Source organism: Sorex araneus, chromosome 4, assembly GCF_027595985.1.
Source record: "Sorex araneus isolate mSorAra2 chromosome 4, mSorAra2.pri, whole genome shotgun sequence".
Taxonomy (NCBI): Eukaryota; Metazoa; Chordata; class Mammalia; order Eulipotyphla; family Soricidae; genus Sorex; species Sorex araneus.
This window is the reverse complement of record NC_073305.1, coordinates 221,823,564-221,837,977: the sequence shown is the minus strand read 5'-3', so window position 1 is coordinate 221,837,977 and position 14,414 is coordinate 221,823,564. Positions and strand designations below refer to the sequence as shown.

The following is a 14,414-nucleotide window of genomic DNA, read 5'->3' as shown; positions in this document are numbered from 1 at the left end:
GAACTGAGGGGACCCACGACCTTGGCAAGGTCAAGGAGACGGGGCTTCAGAAAAGTGAGAGGCCAATGTGTGTGTGGGGGGTCCACAGGCTCGCTCCCCTACAAGCAGCAGACGCCCCCATACCCACCGAGGGGTTCAGGGAAGACCCTGCTGTGCCGCAGCACGTTCCGCTGACTGGGGAGGCGGGAGAGGGGACCCAGTGCCCCGAGGACATGCACGGGAACCCGGATGGGCACTGGGGACCCCGTCCTGAAAGGCAGAGGACCCAGGGCTGAAAGGAACCCGAGCTGGCGGCCCAGCGGAGCAGCACCAGCTCCTGCCTGGCCTGGGACCGCAGGACGCGACTCAGAAACGCAGTGGCCCTGCGGGGACACACGCCACAGACAGCATGGGGACCCCGAGGGGCCACACCGAGCGGCCTGACGACCGGACCTCTCACACGTGCGGGCCCCTCGGGAGGGGACCAAAGCCGCGGGGCGGGGCCTCTTCCCGAGCAGCGGGACTGGGGGTGTCACCGGCTGCCGGTTCGGTGCCGATGGGGTCCGGAGACTGGGCCTGGGGACGGAGGGGGCTGCGCGCGGGCGCCAGACAGACGCTCCGGCTCGGTGTGCCGGGAGGGGGCTCGGAGCTGCCCGGGGCCGTGAGCGAGCCGGCTGGGGGGAGCCCGGCCGCGTCCAGCCCGCGACGGCTGGTAAGGGAGCCGCGGGGCCCGAACCCGCGCCGCCGCCGCGCAGCCGCAGAGAAGGCGGGGCCGCAGACCCCGCCCCGCATGCTAATATCCGCCGCCGCCCCGCCCCGGCGCGGGGGGCGACGCGACCTCTCGCCGCGGCAGTCGCGGGCCGGCGGCGCCCGGCAGCCCGAGGCGGACCCCAGGCGGCGCGGGGCGGCGGGGCGCGCGGCACGGGGCCCCGGGGCGACCTCCGCGGCGGCCCCCGGCCCGGCCGCCGCGCGCCGAGCCCGCGCTCCCCCCCACCGCCGAGTGGTCCGGCCCGGGGGCGGGGCCCGCGTCACGTGACGCGCCCGCCGCCGCCATCTTGCTCTGCGGTGCTGCTATTTAGAGCGCAGCGGCTGCCGGGCCCCTCGCCTCGCGCCCGAGTCTCCCGTGCCGCCGCCCGCCGCCGCCGCCGCCGCCACCGCCGCCGCCGCCGCCGCCACCGCCGCCACCGCCACTACCGCCGCCGCCCGCAGCCATGTCCGAGGCCAAGAACGGCCCCGAGTACGCCTCCTTTTTCGCGGTCATGGGCGCCTCGGCCGCCATGGTCTTCAGCGGTGAGCGCCGCGCGGGGGCCCGGGGCGGGGGGCGCCGCGGCCGGCGGGCCGGGCTGTGACGTCACGCTGACGCAATCCCGGGCTCCGACAGGTGCCGACCCCGCGGCGGCGGCCCGGGGCGGGGGCCGGGGGCGCCGCTGCCATCGTAGCCCCCGGAGCGGGGGGAGGGCCCCGCGCGCGCCCCGCATCCCCCGCTCTGCGGGGCCGGAGACGTCACGGCGCGGGGACCCCGGGGAAGGCGCTTCCGGCCCGGCTTTCCCAACGGCGCCGCGGGCGGGGTGCGCGGGTGGCTGTGGAGGGCGGGGGCGCGGGCAGGTGGGCGCCAGGCCGGGCCGCGTGCCCCCCGAGCTGCCCGGGGGTCGCGGGAAGCGTGAATGACCTTCCTCTCCCCAGGCGCGGGAGGGGGGCGCACCCTCCCAGGCTTCCCGGCAGCACCCTCCTTGGAAACCGGGCCCTGCCGGTGCGGGGGTGTGGGCAGGCGCGCCGCCCCCTCGCCCTGGGCGAAGGGCGCTGGGGTGGGATGCGTGACCGGCGCGGGCCTGGCCTGGCCTGGCCTGCACCGGGCCCTCTCAGGTCGATCTGGTTTGGGACTCGCTTGACCCCGCCCTGCCGCGCCCTGCCTGCCCGGGGGTGGCCGGCTCCGCAGGTATGTGGAGGTTTAGACTCCAAACAGCCTCTGCTGACTGTAAGCACTGGGGGGCTGGGGGTTCCGCTCTCTCGGGGGCCTCCTTTGCCTGGGCCTGCCTGACAGTCACGAGCTGCTGAGCCCTGCCCTTCCCATCATGGGTGAGCAAGGGGTCATTTGTGGTGGGACCGTGGGCCTCACTTCCCCTTCCCTCCCTGCCAGGCCCCTCCCACTGCTGCCCCTTGCTGGCTCGGCCCCCTCTGGGTCCCCCCCTCCGCAAGCCTTGGGAGCATCCGTGAACAGAACGGGGCTCTGCCGTTTTCTGGCGGGCCCAGCTCTCTCCACTCCTCGAAGCTCTTTGATGCTCCCATGCGGTCTGATCAGACTGGGACGTGGCTGAGGCCAGGACGGTTGGGATAGACCCGCTCAGGCGGGGGACTGGGGCTCCCTTCCCCAAGGCTGGGATGCTCCTGCAGCGGCCAAGTGGGCCATGGGGTGCCTTCTGACCTCCTTTCCCCATGGAAACCCGGCCCGGGGCTGCTCTCAGCCACCTCTGCGCCAGCTGACCTCGTGTCAGCCCTCAGGCTCTGGTCACGGACTGACTCAGTTCAGTCCCCATCCTCTCCTGCTCCAGTTTCCCCTTTTTCCCAACTGTTCTTTCTTCCTCGCTCTCCCTCCCCGCTTGCTGACTTCCTCCCAGCTGCTGGTAGGTGCTGTTTCCCAGGAACTGCCTCCTGCTTCCCGGCTTGTGCAGGCTGTCCGGCCTGGCCCCCCGGTGATGCCCAGGACCCTCTCTTGACCTGCCCCGTCTCCACCATCCCCCATGTGACACACAGGGTGCAGGTGTCTTGCCTCCCGCCCTGCTTGCCTCTCCCTGCAAGGGATTCACGCGGTGTGCGCACACCTGTGGGCACATGCATGCTCCCACACCCACACAGCCGCACAGCCCAAGGAAGCCGTGGCAGCCAGGTAGAGGTCTGAGGCCTGCCCGCCACCTCCTCTGCACCCCTGCTCAGGTCCAGCCCAACTGAGACACCTGGGCAGGCTCCCAGGGTCCTCTGCCACAGCGGCCTGAGAGGCCATTTGAACAGGGCTGGGAACTCTGTTTCTGCCTGGGGCCATGCCTTGAGCCATATAATACAGGCCCAAGGAGCCGCAGACAGCCAGTGAGAGGCTGCAGGGCCAAACCAGGATTTTACAGGTTGGGAGGGTCCTGCCCTCCTCTGAGCCATCTCTGCTTCCTGTCCTGGTCTCCTCCTTGATTTAAGGCCTACAGGCTCCAGGCCTGCTGCATGGGGCCCTGGGCTGACCTCTGGCCAAGGACAGTAGGGTCTGGACAGGGATGCTGGCGCCACACACCACCTTGAGGGCCATGTGGCAGGTCTGGGGGCACAGACAGGCACTCGGAGAAACCTCTGTCCAGAAGGAAGGCGTGGGGCCCTGCTGTAGCGCCTCCTGCTGGCCTGGGTCGGGCCTCACCTACTTCTCCTCTCAGCCCTGGGGGCGGCCTATGGCACCGCCAAGAGTGGCACGGGCATCGCTGCCATGTCGGTGATGCGGCCGGAGCTGATCATGAAGTCTATCATCCCCGTGGTCATGGCGGGCATCATCGCCATCTACGGCCTGGTGGTGGCTGTGCTCATCGCCAACTCCCTGAATGACGGCATCACCCTGTACAGGTGGGTGCCGGGCTCCCGCACGCACCCCAGGGCGGGGCGGGGCTGGGTGCAGCGGGGCCTGACCATGTCCTCCCCCCCAGGAGCTTCCTGCAGCTGGGAGCGGGCCTGAGCGTGGGCCTGAGCGGGCTGGCGGCCGGCTTCGCCATCGGCATCGTGGGCGACGCAGGGGTGCGGGGCACCGCCCAGCAGCCCCGACTCTTCGTGGGAATGATCCTGATCCTCATCTTCGCCGAGGTGCTGGGCCTCTACGGGCTCATCGTCGCCCTCATCCTCTCCACCAAGTAGCCCCTCCGCGCCCACAGCCGCACCAGTCAAGTCCGCCCCCTCATTCCTGAGCAACCGCCTCCCAGGCGCGGGCCCCCCAGTAGCTGGTCTTGTAAATGCGCAGTGTCCTAGTGCCCGTCGTCCGTGCGCCCCGCCCCGCCCGCGCCCTGGACACCGGCCCGCGCCCCGCCGGGCCGGGAGGCCATGCCGCGCCCCACCCCCGCCCCGAGTGCTGTGTCTAGGGCCGTAGCGCCCGTTTCTCTCCACTGGATGTTTATTTATAAAGATTTGACCTGTTCATACGGCTCCCAGCTATGTAGTCATCCTCCTGGCGTGCCGCCCCGCGGGGTTCGCGCGCTGAGACCCCCGGGAGGCCGCCTGCCGCCGGGGCGCCAAGTGCTGGCCTGCAGCCGGCGCCCAAGTGGCCAATAAAGTTCTCGGATGTGAGCAGAGGCTGTGACCGCTGTGTGCGCCGCGGGCGGGCGGGCGGCGGCGCGTCACGTGGGCAGGCGGGTCACGTGCGCCCGCGCCGTCAGCTGAGGGTCACATGGGCGCGGGCCGGAACCGGGCGCGGGATTCGGCGGCGCGGCGCGGCGCGGGCCGGAGTCACGATGCGCGGCGGGCAGGGCGCGGCGCGGGCGCGGGTGCTCCAGTTCACCAACTGCCGCCTGCTGCGGGCCGGGGAGCTGCTCAGGTGGGCGCGGGCCCGGGGCGCGGCGGGGGCGGCGGGGGCGGCGCGCCCGCGGTCCGAGCCCCCTGCGCGCTGCCCGCAGGGAGGACCTGTGGGTGCGCGAGGGCCGCATTCTGGACCCCGAGAAGCTGTTCTTTGACGAGCGGCGCGTGGCCGACGAGCAGCGGGACTGCGGCGGCTGCATCGTGGCGCCCGGCTTCATCGACGTGCAGATCAACGGTGCGCGCGGGGCCGCGGCGGGGGGGCGCGGGCGCGGCGCCCAGTGCTGGTGCGACCCCCCTTTGCTGTGGGTGCAGGGGGATTCGGCGTGGACTTCTCCCAGGCGACGGAAGATGTGGGTTCGGGGGTCGCCCTGGTGGCCCGGAAGATCCTTGCGCACGGAGTCACCTCCTTCTGCCCCACTCTGGTCACTTCGCCCCCGGAGGTGTATCACAAGGTGACTCAGGCTCGGGACCCTCCCAGGGCAGTCGACCCCCATCCAACGCGCCGTCGTCGGTGCCTGCCCGCCCTTGCGCGCCCCATGCCCCTCTCGGTAGGGTGCCGTTGCCCTGCCCGCCATGCACCTTGGCCAGGCCGGCGCCGCCACTGATTGCCACATTCAGTGCTCCTGGGCCTTCTGACCTCCCGGGTATGCGCCACACCCTGCAGAGGAAGCCCCACTCCCCCGCGCCTGCCCCGCCTCCCTGCCCCTGTGTCCGGGCTCCCCGGTGACTGGGGGGCCTTTCTGCGGGGTCCTTGGTCCATGCTGGCCTGGCGGCGCACCTGCCTGCGGGACAGGCGTCTGAAAGTTCTGTCTTGGGTTCAAGCTAGTGGCCTGATGGGACCCGGTTCCTGTGTCTGTCCGCCACGGGCCAGTAGCGCCATTGTGCTGGTCTCCCCCGCGGGGTCCTGCCAGAGGCTCTGGTGCTTCACCCAGAGCCCCTTATCTGCCTTATCTGCATATCAGGCCCTTCCCAGCCCTTTGGGCACATTCCAGAGCTCCAGGTGATCCTCTCAGGGGCCTTTGGGGTCTAGGCAGGTGATCTGAGCCCGAAGGACTCTGCCCTGACCTTTCTCCCTGGAGGGTGCAGAGAATGGGTGGCAGCTGGTGGAAAATAGTGGGAGCCTGGGGCTCTTGGGACCCCCTCCCCACCCCGGTTCTCCTGGGCAAGAGGTGGTCACTGCCTCTTGGGTTGCTGGAGACGTGCTGGGCTTTGCTTCCCCTTCCTGCCTCTGCCCGTCGCTGTCCTGGCCGAGCCCAGGTGGCCAGGCCGCTGCTCTGAGCTGGCCTCTGATCCCACACACCCTCTAGTCGTCCGTCTGAACCGTTCATGCCCTCCAGCCTTTGGCCGGCCTGTTCCCTGAGTCCCTCCTGGTGACTCCTTTGCTTTCCTCCTGAGACTGTCCTGGAAAGTCAGCTGTCTGGTCTCGATCACTCGTGGTCTTGTCCTGGCAGCTTAGCAGAAGCGGCCAGCGTGGCTCCAGTTCGCACTTGGGAGTCCTGCTCAGCCCCATGTCCCGACTCGGGGACAGTACTATGTCCTCTGCGGCATCCCTCCCTGCCCTGAAGATTCTGGGCCAGGCTCCGTCCAGCTGAGCCCCATCTCCTCCCACTCGCCAGCTCCATTCTGCCCTAGAAGGCTCCTGAGATGTCTTCCTGGAACCTTCCAGACCTGCCCTCCCAGCTCTGACTGCCTTGTGCCTCCCTGACATTGCCTCACCTGTTGGGGCCTCTGTCCCTGTCCCAGCTGTCAGCCCTCACCTTGTCTGGGGGCGGGAGCTTTCCCCCATGAATCTGTGCTGGGCCTCCAGGAAGCTTCTGGAACCTTCCATCATCCCTGGGCCCAAAGCCTCCGTGACCCACAAGAGGACTGAGGGTGACCAGTACGGGCCTCAGAGCCCCCTCTGTCTGGAGGTACAGGTTGGGGTTTGAGGCTTGGCCCTTGAATCGGGGGCCGCGGTGCTCTGCTCCTGTGCCTCTTTCCCGCCGGGCCGCCGAGCCATTCCCCCTCTACCTTTCAGGGCCAGCTGGTCTCCCGGGGGGTGCCCTGCAGTGCTCACCTCTCAGTGCTCCTGCACTCCTGTCACTCCCGGTCATTCCTCAGCTGTAGAGTTGGGGGTGCTGTCAGGGGGTGCCATGGGAGGGGGCAGGGAGAGATACAAGTAGCTCTGACCCCAGACCCAGTGCTCAGGCCAGGTCTGACACCTCATGCAGTGGCCAGATGCCAGGACAGTGCCTTCTCTCTGCTCCACGCCTCTGGAAAGCGCCTTTTTTTCTTGGGGTGGGGAGGAGTGGGGTGCCGGGCCTGCCGCCGCCTGCCCCTGGCCTGCTTTTGGGGTCCCCAGGGTTCTGACAGCTGCTTTCCCAGGTCCTGCCTCAGATCCCCGTGAAGAGCGGCGGGCCCTGCGGGGCGGGGGTCCTCGGTGAGTGCTGACCCCAGCTCCATGGGGGCCGGTGGGCCGTGCCCCGCTGTGGAGAGCGGGTGGGGGCTGGAACCATGGCGCCCTCCCCACAGGGGTGCACCTGGAGGGCCCCTTCATCAGCCGCGAGAAGCGGGGCGCACACCCTGAGGCGCACCTGCGCTCCTTCGAGGCACGCGCCTTCCCCGACGTGCTGGCGGCCTACGGGCCGCTGGACAACGTGCGCATCGTGACGCTGGCCCCGGAGCTGGGCCGCAGCCATGAGGTGATCCGGGCGCTGACGGAGCGCGGCATCTGTGTGTCTCTAGGTGAGGGGCGCGGGGGTGGGGGGGACGACAGGCCGGGGGTGGGCGGCAGGGCCGGGAGGGGCCTGCTGAACTGGGCCACCCACGCAGGGCACTCGGTGGCCAACCTGCGGGTGGCCGAGGAGGCCGTGCAGAGCGGGGCCACCTTCATCACGCACCTCTTCAACGCCATGCTGCCAGTGAGTCAGGCTGCCCGGGGCGGGCGCGGGGCGGGGCCGGGGCATCGTGCTCAGTGCGTGCCCTGGCACAGTTCCACCACCGCGACCCGGGCATCGTGGGGCTCCTGACCAGTGACCAGCTGCCCCCCGGCCGCCGCATCTTCTATGGGATGATCGCGGATGGCATCCACACCAACCCTGCCGCCCTGCGCATCGCCCACCGCGCCCACCCCCAGGGTAAGCGGCGGGCGAGCAGGGAGGAGGAGGAGGGGGCAGGGGCCGGGCGCCCCCAGGGACTGAGACCCCTCCCTGCTCAGGACTGGTGCTGGTCACGGATGCTGTCCCTGCGCTGGGCCTGGGCAATGGCCGCCACACGTTGGGGCAGCAGGAGGTGGAGGTGGATGGGCTGACGGCCTATGTGGCAGGTGAGTGACCGCCCAGCCTGTGGGGCCCTGGTGTCCCCCACCCCTGCTGGCCAGCTCCCAACTGCTCTCTCTGCTGACCAGGCACCACGACTTTGAGCGGCAGCATCGCGCCCATGGATGTGTGTGTCCGGCACTTTCGACAGGCCACCGGTCAGTGGGCAGCTGGTGCCCCCACATCCCCCTGCTGGTGCTGGGCCTGTGGCGGGCAGCGCCTCGGGGCTCGGGGCGGGGGGGACTTTCACTGGGGGCCCCGCTGTCCTGCAGGCTGCAGTGTGGAATCGGCCCTGGAAGCCGCGTCCCTGCACCCTGCCCAGCTGCTGGGGCTGAAGCACAAAGGGACCCTGGACGTCGGGGCCGATGCAGGTCAGCACCGGGCGGGCCCTATGGCTTCTGCCAGCCGCCAGGGACACGGTGCTGGGCTCCTACACCCAGGGCCTGCCCACCCGGGACTTCCCCTGCTCCCCACCATGGGGGACGCCCCTCACCCCTGCACTCTGGACTCTGGCAGACTTCGTGATTCTGGATGACGAGCTCCACGTCAGGGCCACCTACATCTCAGGCGAGCTGGTGTGGCAGGCGGAGGAGCCCGGGCCGTGACCAGGATGGCGAGGAGCTGGTCTCCAGGAGCGGCCCTGCCCGGGACACCCCCATAAATGTGCACCCATGGGACTTGGTCGCCTTGAGTCTTGCTTCGAAGTGGCTGCCCACTCACTGCTGCCCCCGGGGCTGAGGGTCAGGGTGGGTGGCCAGACACAGGTGCACAAGCCCCCACACCCCAGGTTTCCCAGTGGGCGCCTGAGGTCACGTGTCTTCTGGCATGTCAGAACCAGCACAGGATTGGGGGGTACCCGGAAGGGCCTCTGTCCCCCACTGGTGCTGGCCTTCCTGTCACTGGCCTGTAGCCCACAGCCCCGCGGGCACTGCCTGCCTGCCTCGCGAGTCTTCCTGTGCACTCAGAGGTGCCCCGTCTTAGGGCACTGAGCCAGGGTTGGGCTGCCTGGGTCCCTGTCCGGAAGGACACTGGAGCTGCGTGGTCAGTGGGGATGACCCTGGCTGTAGAGAGCCATGTCCTTGCTCCATGGGGCGCCAAGGTACCCGCCTGTGTTGCCCACTGGGCCCGCCCTGTGTCCCTCACTGCATTCTCATCCAGTTCCTTCTGCGACTTTGTCGCCCCAGTGGAAAGTGTCCACACTAAACACCAGTTCGCCTGCCCAGGACAGGCAGACACCCTCATAAAGCTACACACACGACCACACACCACACATACACACAAAACATGTATCACCACACACGCACAGCCCACACACACCAGCACGCACTACACTTGCACAGCTCACCCAGGTGTTTCTGATGCTGGGGTTTTCGGGTCCCCTCGAGTTGCTGCGAGAATAGGGAGCCCCTGATGAGGGCCGGGGCTGAACACAAGGCCCTCCCTCGCCCAAGGGGGAGCGTCTACAGGGGAGGGGGAAAGGAAGCGTGTCAGAGGCCCTGTTAAGTAGGGTGCCTTCTGCTAAAGGGGTCCCAGAGGGGTAGTCCAGGACCCCCAGTGGCCCCATAGAAGCGCAGCCTTTGTCTTACTGGGGCACCTCACCCCCAGGGCTGCCATCTGGTGGCCACACCTGGAGCTGAACTGGGGCCAAGCACAGGCCCAGTTAGGTGGTCCGGTCTAGTGAACCTGAGGGCCTGGATTCTGGGAGCTGGGGACGCGCCCTTCCTTTCCTCTCTGCTCATATTGGTGCTGGGGAGTTGAGGTGGGGGCTCCCTAGAGCCCTCTTCCTGTGGGTCAGAGGTGGAGCCAAGGCCTGCAGGAGGGAGACTCCCTGTGACCAAGAAATAAGCCCCTGACATAAACTAGGCAAGCGTGGCCCGGAGGTGACAGATGCCGTGCCAGCAGGCCAGGCCAGGGCAGCAGCAGGGCTGCTCCTCCCTTGAGCCTGAGAGGAGAGACCATCTTCCACTCTGACCCCGAGATGGCGTGTGGGGTGGTGCCCCTCCCTCTGGGCCCCGACTGAGCCCGTATCACCCCCACCTCTGTTTCAAGGCCAGCTTGCCGGACCGCCTGCCTCCCCTTGCCGCGGATGCTGTGTGCGGGTGGGCTGCGGCAGCCCTCTGCAGGGGGGTCTTTGTTGCCTCTTGGGGTCACACCTGGTGGTGGTCAAGGGTCACTCGCTGGTGCTCGGTAGCCCTGTAGGGTGGAGGGGTCCAGCCTAGGTTGGCCACAAACGAGGCACGTGTCCTCCCACTGTCCAGTCTCTGCCTCTGGTGGCCAGGGCTGCCCTTGAAGCTGTTTTCCCGCCTGCAACGGGACCTGTCCTGAGTCGGCACGCGGCTGGGGGAGAAGTTGGGGTTCAGGGCAGGCGGCCGGCCTCCCTCTGTGGCTGCTCGGGCCTGGCGGGGCTCACACTGACCAGATTAGGACTCTGCCCCCAGCAAGCAGCCACGAGCCAGCAGTTCCGCGTGACACTGGCGGTCTTGTGGCGCTCCAGCCCCACAGACCTTTAGGGTCCCACCCGCCACCTGGTGAAGCCGCTGGCTCAGCTCTCAGGGGACCCTGCTGGACACAGTGTCTGTGGGTGTCACTGCTAGCAGCCGGGGATGTCCTCCTTGGAGGACCATAGCTCCCCGGCCTCCCAGGGGCCCGCCAGCATCCTCTGCCCCTCCCAGGAGGAACGTGACCTCACAATGTAAGGCCAGCACTGACCCGGCTGCCCTTGGTCAGGACAGAGGCGAGCGGGGCCGGGCCAGCTCCCTGCTGCCAGGGTGCCCACCAGCTGGGCTGGGCCAGGTGAGTCCATCTCCCCTGGGCTGTGGCCCAGACAGACAGCTGGCCTGCCTGCTCTGGGCACTGTGCTCTGGCTCCATGGCAGCTGTGAATCACCCCTCGTCCCTCCTGCAGCTGGTCCCTGGCTGACCCTGCCCACTGCCCAACCGTCTCCATGAGGCTCCCAGTCATCCCAGTGTCGCTGCCTGCAGCTGGGACATGCTCCTTTCCCTTCCCCGACAGAAGAGTTCAAGAACTGCGCAGGGGACTGGAGCGATGGTACAAAGGGTAGGGTGCTGCCTTGCACGTGGCCAACCCAGCTTTGAACCCTGGAATCCCATTATGGTCTCCTGAGCCCCCAGTGTGGACCAGAAAGGAAAACAGCTCAAGTTGTCCACCTACGATGGGTTGTGGGTTGATTCCAGTTTTGCTTTGTTCAATTGGGATATGATTAACATTAATCTTAGGTATAGAATATGATTCAATATTTTGTTTTCTTTTAGGGTCACAGCTAGCGATATCAGGGGCCACTCCTGGCGGTGCTTAGATGCCAGGGATGCAGGGAAGGCAAGCGCAGTACTCTGGATTATTGCCATTATTCTGGCCCCCGAGTCAGTATATGTATATTGTGGGACCATCAACACAATTAGTCTAACAACCATCACCAGTTACACTTTTTTTTAGGGGGGTGTGTCTAGGGCACACCTGGCAGTACTCAGGGGTTACCTCTGGAGCTCTCCGGGGACCATATGGGATGCTGGAGATGAAGCCCAGTTTGGCTGTGTGCAAGGCAGGTGCCCTAGCTGCTGTACTATCACTCCGGCCCAGTTAGGTTTTTTTCCCCCTTGTTATCAGGATTAAGGTTTCTGCTTTGGGGCTGGAGAGCTAGTACAGGGGTTAAGGCTCTTACCTGGCGCGCAGCTGATCCGGGCTCACTCCTCAGCACCCTGTAAGGTCCCATAGCCCTGCCTGGAAGGCGCAGGGCCACGAGCAGGCCCTGGGCACGCGGGTTCAGCTCACCCCCCACCCCACCTCCCAGGAGCGTGATTCTAATCTGTGTCAAGGGGCTCTGGAGCCCTGAAGGGGGAACCCCAGGCTCTCGGGGAGGAGCCCCGGGCCCCGCGTGCAGGGCGGGGCCCCCAGCCGACCAGGTAGAGCCCAACGCTACAGCCCAACGACGCGAACGCCCTGGGTGCGCCGCGCCCGGCCGGGGTCCTGCGTGGGGACGCGGTGGCCGGCCCCGGCGGGGGCGCGGAGGGGCGCCCGCGCGTGACCTTGGCCGGCCGCAGCCCGGCGGCGCGCGGGTCCGGGTCGGCGCGCCGGGGCTGACAGCTCGGCCCCCCCGCCCGCGCGCGGCCCCGCCTCGCGGGCCCCGGGATTGGCTCGCGCGGGGGCCGGCGCCCGACCGCCCGGCCCCAACCCGGAAGCGCGGCCCGGGGGCGCCGGCGGGGCGGGCCCGGGCGGCGGCGGAGCGACGGCGCGCCGGGCCAGTGGGCGCGCGCGCGGCGCCGGAAGTCCCGCCCGGCGTCGTGCGGGGGCGGGGCGCGCCGGGGGCGGCGGGCGCCGGGGCGGGCGCCGGAGGAGGGCGGCCATTGCTGGGCCGGCGGCGGCGGGACGCTGGGCCCATGGCCAGGACCACCAGCCAGCTGGTGAGCGCGCGGCGGGAGCGCGGGGCCGTTGGGGGGCGCGGGGCGGCCCGCGGGCGGGCTGGGGTGGCGCGGCGCGACCCCCGAGCGGCCCGGCCCGGCGCGGCGCGGCCCCGAGTGGCCCGCGGGCCCGGCGCGACCCCGAGTGGCCCGCGGGCCCGGCGCGACCCCGAGTGGCCCGCGAGCGGAGCCCCCGACGCCGCGGCGAGGCCGGCGGGCGCGTCTCCCGCCGCCGTTGGGGCCCCGCCCGCCGCTCGGGGCCGCCCGGGCCCGGGTCACCGCGGTGCGCGGACCGGGGCCTCCCGCCCGCAGAGCGCGTCCGCGGCCCGCTGGGCCCGCAGGCGGTGCCGGGGGCCGAACCCGGGGTCCTGGGACGCGAGGCGCGGGGCCCGCGGAGGCCGGGACAGGTGGTCGCAGGGGGCCGCCCCCGGCCGTCCCGCGGGGAATCCCTGCCCCTCCCTGCGGCGGGACGCGGGACCCGGCCCGCAGCACCCGCACGTGGGGGCCTGTCAGCGCGGCCCCTGCAGCCTCCCCTTGGGTCCTGGCGGGGCGCGGGTTCGAGCCCCGCTGCTCCGCCCCCAGGGTGCATCCTCGTCCGCGGCCCCTGCTGTTTGGTTGGTTTGGGGTTGGGGCCACACCCGGCAGTGCTCAGGGGTCTCTCTACCGGCCTGGGGGGGTTTCCCTGCGCCTCGCTAAACCTGTGTGGCCCTGAGGAGGGCCAGGGGGCGTTTGTTCCCATTTCACGAGTGTGCAAACTGAGGTGCAGAGAGGTTCGGTGCTTCCTTTCTGAGCGGGAGGCGGCGGTGCCCTCTGCCCGCCGGGTCAGGTGTGCCCTGGGGCTCGCCGCCCAAGGCTGTCTTTTTAAAGTTTTTCCCTTTTTGGGTCACAGCGGGTGGTGCCCAGGGGGTTCCTCCTGGCTCTGCACGCTGCACTCCCCTGGCAGTGCTCTGGACCGTATTGGGTGCCGGAGGGCATACCGGGTCCCCGCGTGCAAGACAGATGCACTCCCCACTGCACTGTCGCTCGCCCTCGGGGCAGTCTTTCATTGACGAAAACTTCTCGTTTATTTTTCTCTTTTTCCTTTTCTTTTTGGATTTGGGCCACACTGGGGTGCTCCGCGTAATGGGTGCTGAGGGGCGCCCCTATGCGGAGGGCAGACACCCTTCCTGCCGCCAGTCGCCTGTGCCCAGGCATCTCCGGAGCGCACCTGGTGCCGGACCCCTGTGCAGGGCTCAGTTCGGGAAGGGTGAGGCTCGGAGTCCTCCCTTGAAAGCTGGACCCGGGCAAGGTGTTGTTCCGGGAAGAGTTGGCGGTCAGGCCGTGTGGCCGTCTGCTCCACGCCCTGGTGGCACGCCCCTCGGCCGGGGCTTGGTCCGTTCAGGGAGCACTGTGGGAAGCAGACCGTGGCACAGGCTGGGTTGTAGTGGAGCCGCCTCACGGGGCAGCTGCGTCTTGGTTTCTGATCCCCAGCTGGCCCATAGCTGCGTGTATGACCTCCAGGGCGGCCAGGGGAGGCCCCAGCAGCTCTCCCCCTCGCCGCCCGGGTTGGGTGGTCTCGGGCGGCTCCCCCAGCCGGGGCGGACCGGGCCGTGGGGCAGACGGGGGAGGAAACGAAGGCCAAGCTGGTTGGCTGATCAGGTGCCATTTATTCCTTTCTCCCCCCGCGCCTGTTCCAGTCCCTCTGAGCCCCCCACTCCAGCCTCACACTGCCCCTCGCTCCCGTCCCCTCCTGCCTCCCGCCCATCTCTCCACGCTCCGTCTTGCTCCCCGCTCTCTCCCCCAGCTCCTCCGACTCTCCAGCTCCCAGCACTCTGGGCCTACCTACACCCAGTCCCTAGCAAATCAACATAAGCAAACCCTTCCTGACCGCCGGCCAGGCTCAAGGGTGGAAACACCACCCAGGGTGTTCCTCTTCACCTTAATCCAATAACTTAATTAACATCTTAGTTATTTTTGTATGGACACAGTAAGAGATACATTGAGGCTTGTGCGCAGCTCTCCTGGGAGCATCTTGCCACAGACTCAGACGACAGTGCTCAGGCCAGATTAATCGTTCCTAACCCTAGCAGGGTTCGAATCTAGTTATTACTTTTTGGATCATGACAGAATTTGTCCATGACCATGCACTTGCTTTATAGTTAAGCATTATGGCACTTTAGCCAGGCCCCATCTTGGTGCCAGGGTAGCACAT

General features: G+C 68.5%; 3 protein-coding genes across 3 annotated transcripts in view; all 3 read left to right on the top strand.

The window, feature by feature from the left end:
* Nucleotides 1-1,056: 1,056 nt before the first annotated feature.
* On the top strand, nucleotides 1,057-4,284 carry ATP6V0C (ATPase H+ transporting V0 subunit c). The gene is made up of 3 exons (XM_055135501.1): nucleotides 1,057-1,269; nucleotides 3,390-3,573; nucleotides 3,654-4,284. Exons 1-3 carry the CDS (start codon nucleotides 1,191-1,193, stop codon nucleotides 3,856-3,858), a joined length of 468 nt encoding a protein of 155 aa, XP_054991476.1. The 5' UTR covers nucleotides 1,057-1,190; the 3' UTR covers nucleotides 3,859-4,284.
* Nucleotides 4,285-4,326: 42 nt separating this feature from the next.
* On the top strand, nucleotides 4,327-11,796 carry AMDHD2 (amidohydrolase domain containing 2). Its single transcript, XM_004604175.2, has 11 exons — nucleotides 4,327-4,531; nucleotides 4,611-4,747; nucleotides 4,825-4,964; nucleotides 6,877-6,931; nucleotides 7,024-7,236; nucleotides 7,324-7,412; nucleotides 7,484-7,628; nucleotides 7,709-7,816; nucleotides 7,898-7,966; nucleotides 8,081-8,179; nucleotides 8,325-11,796. Exons 1-11 carry the CDS (start codon nucleotides 4,449-4,451, stop codon nucleotides 8,411-8,413), a joined length of 1,227 nt encoding a protein of 408 aa, XP_004604232.1. The 5' UTR covers nucleotides 4,327-4,448; the 3' UTR covers nucleotides 8,414-11,796.
* A 325-nt stretch (nucleotides 11,797-12,121) lies between these two features.
* Nucleotides 12,122-14,414, top strand: part of PDPK1 (3-phosphoinositide dependent protein kinase 1) — a 32,865-nt gene continuing 30,572 nt past the window's right edge. The window contains exon 1 of the mRNA XM_055135456.1: nucleotides 12,122-12,226. Coding sequence (XP_054991431.1) covers nucleotides 12,203-12,226 — 24 coding nt within the window. The 5' untranslated portion in view covers nucleotides 12,122-12,202. The remainder of the gene's footprint in view (nucleotides 12,227-14,414) is intronic.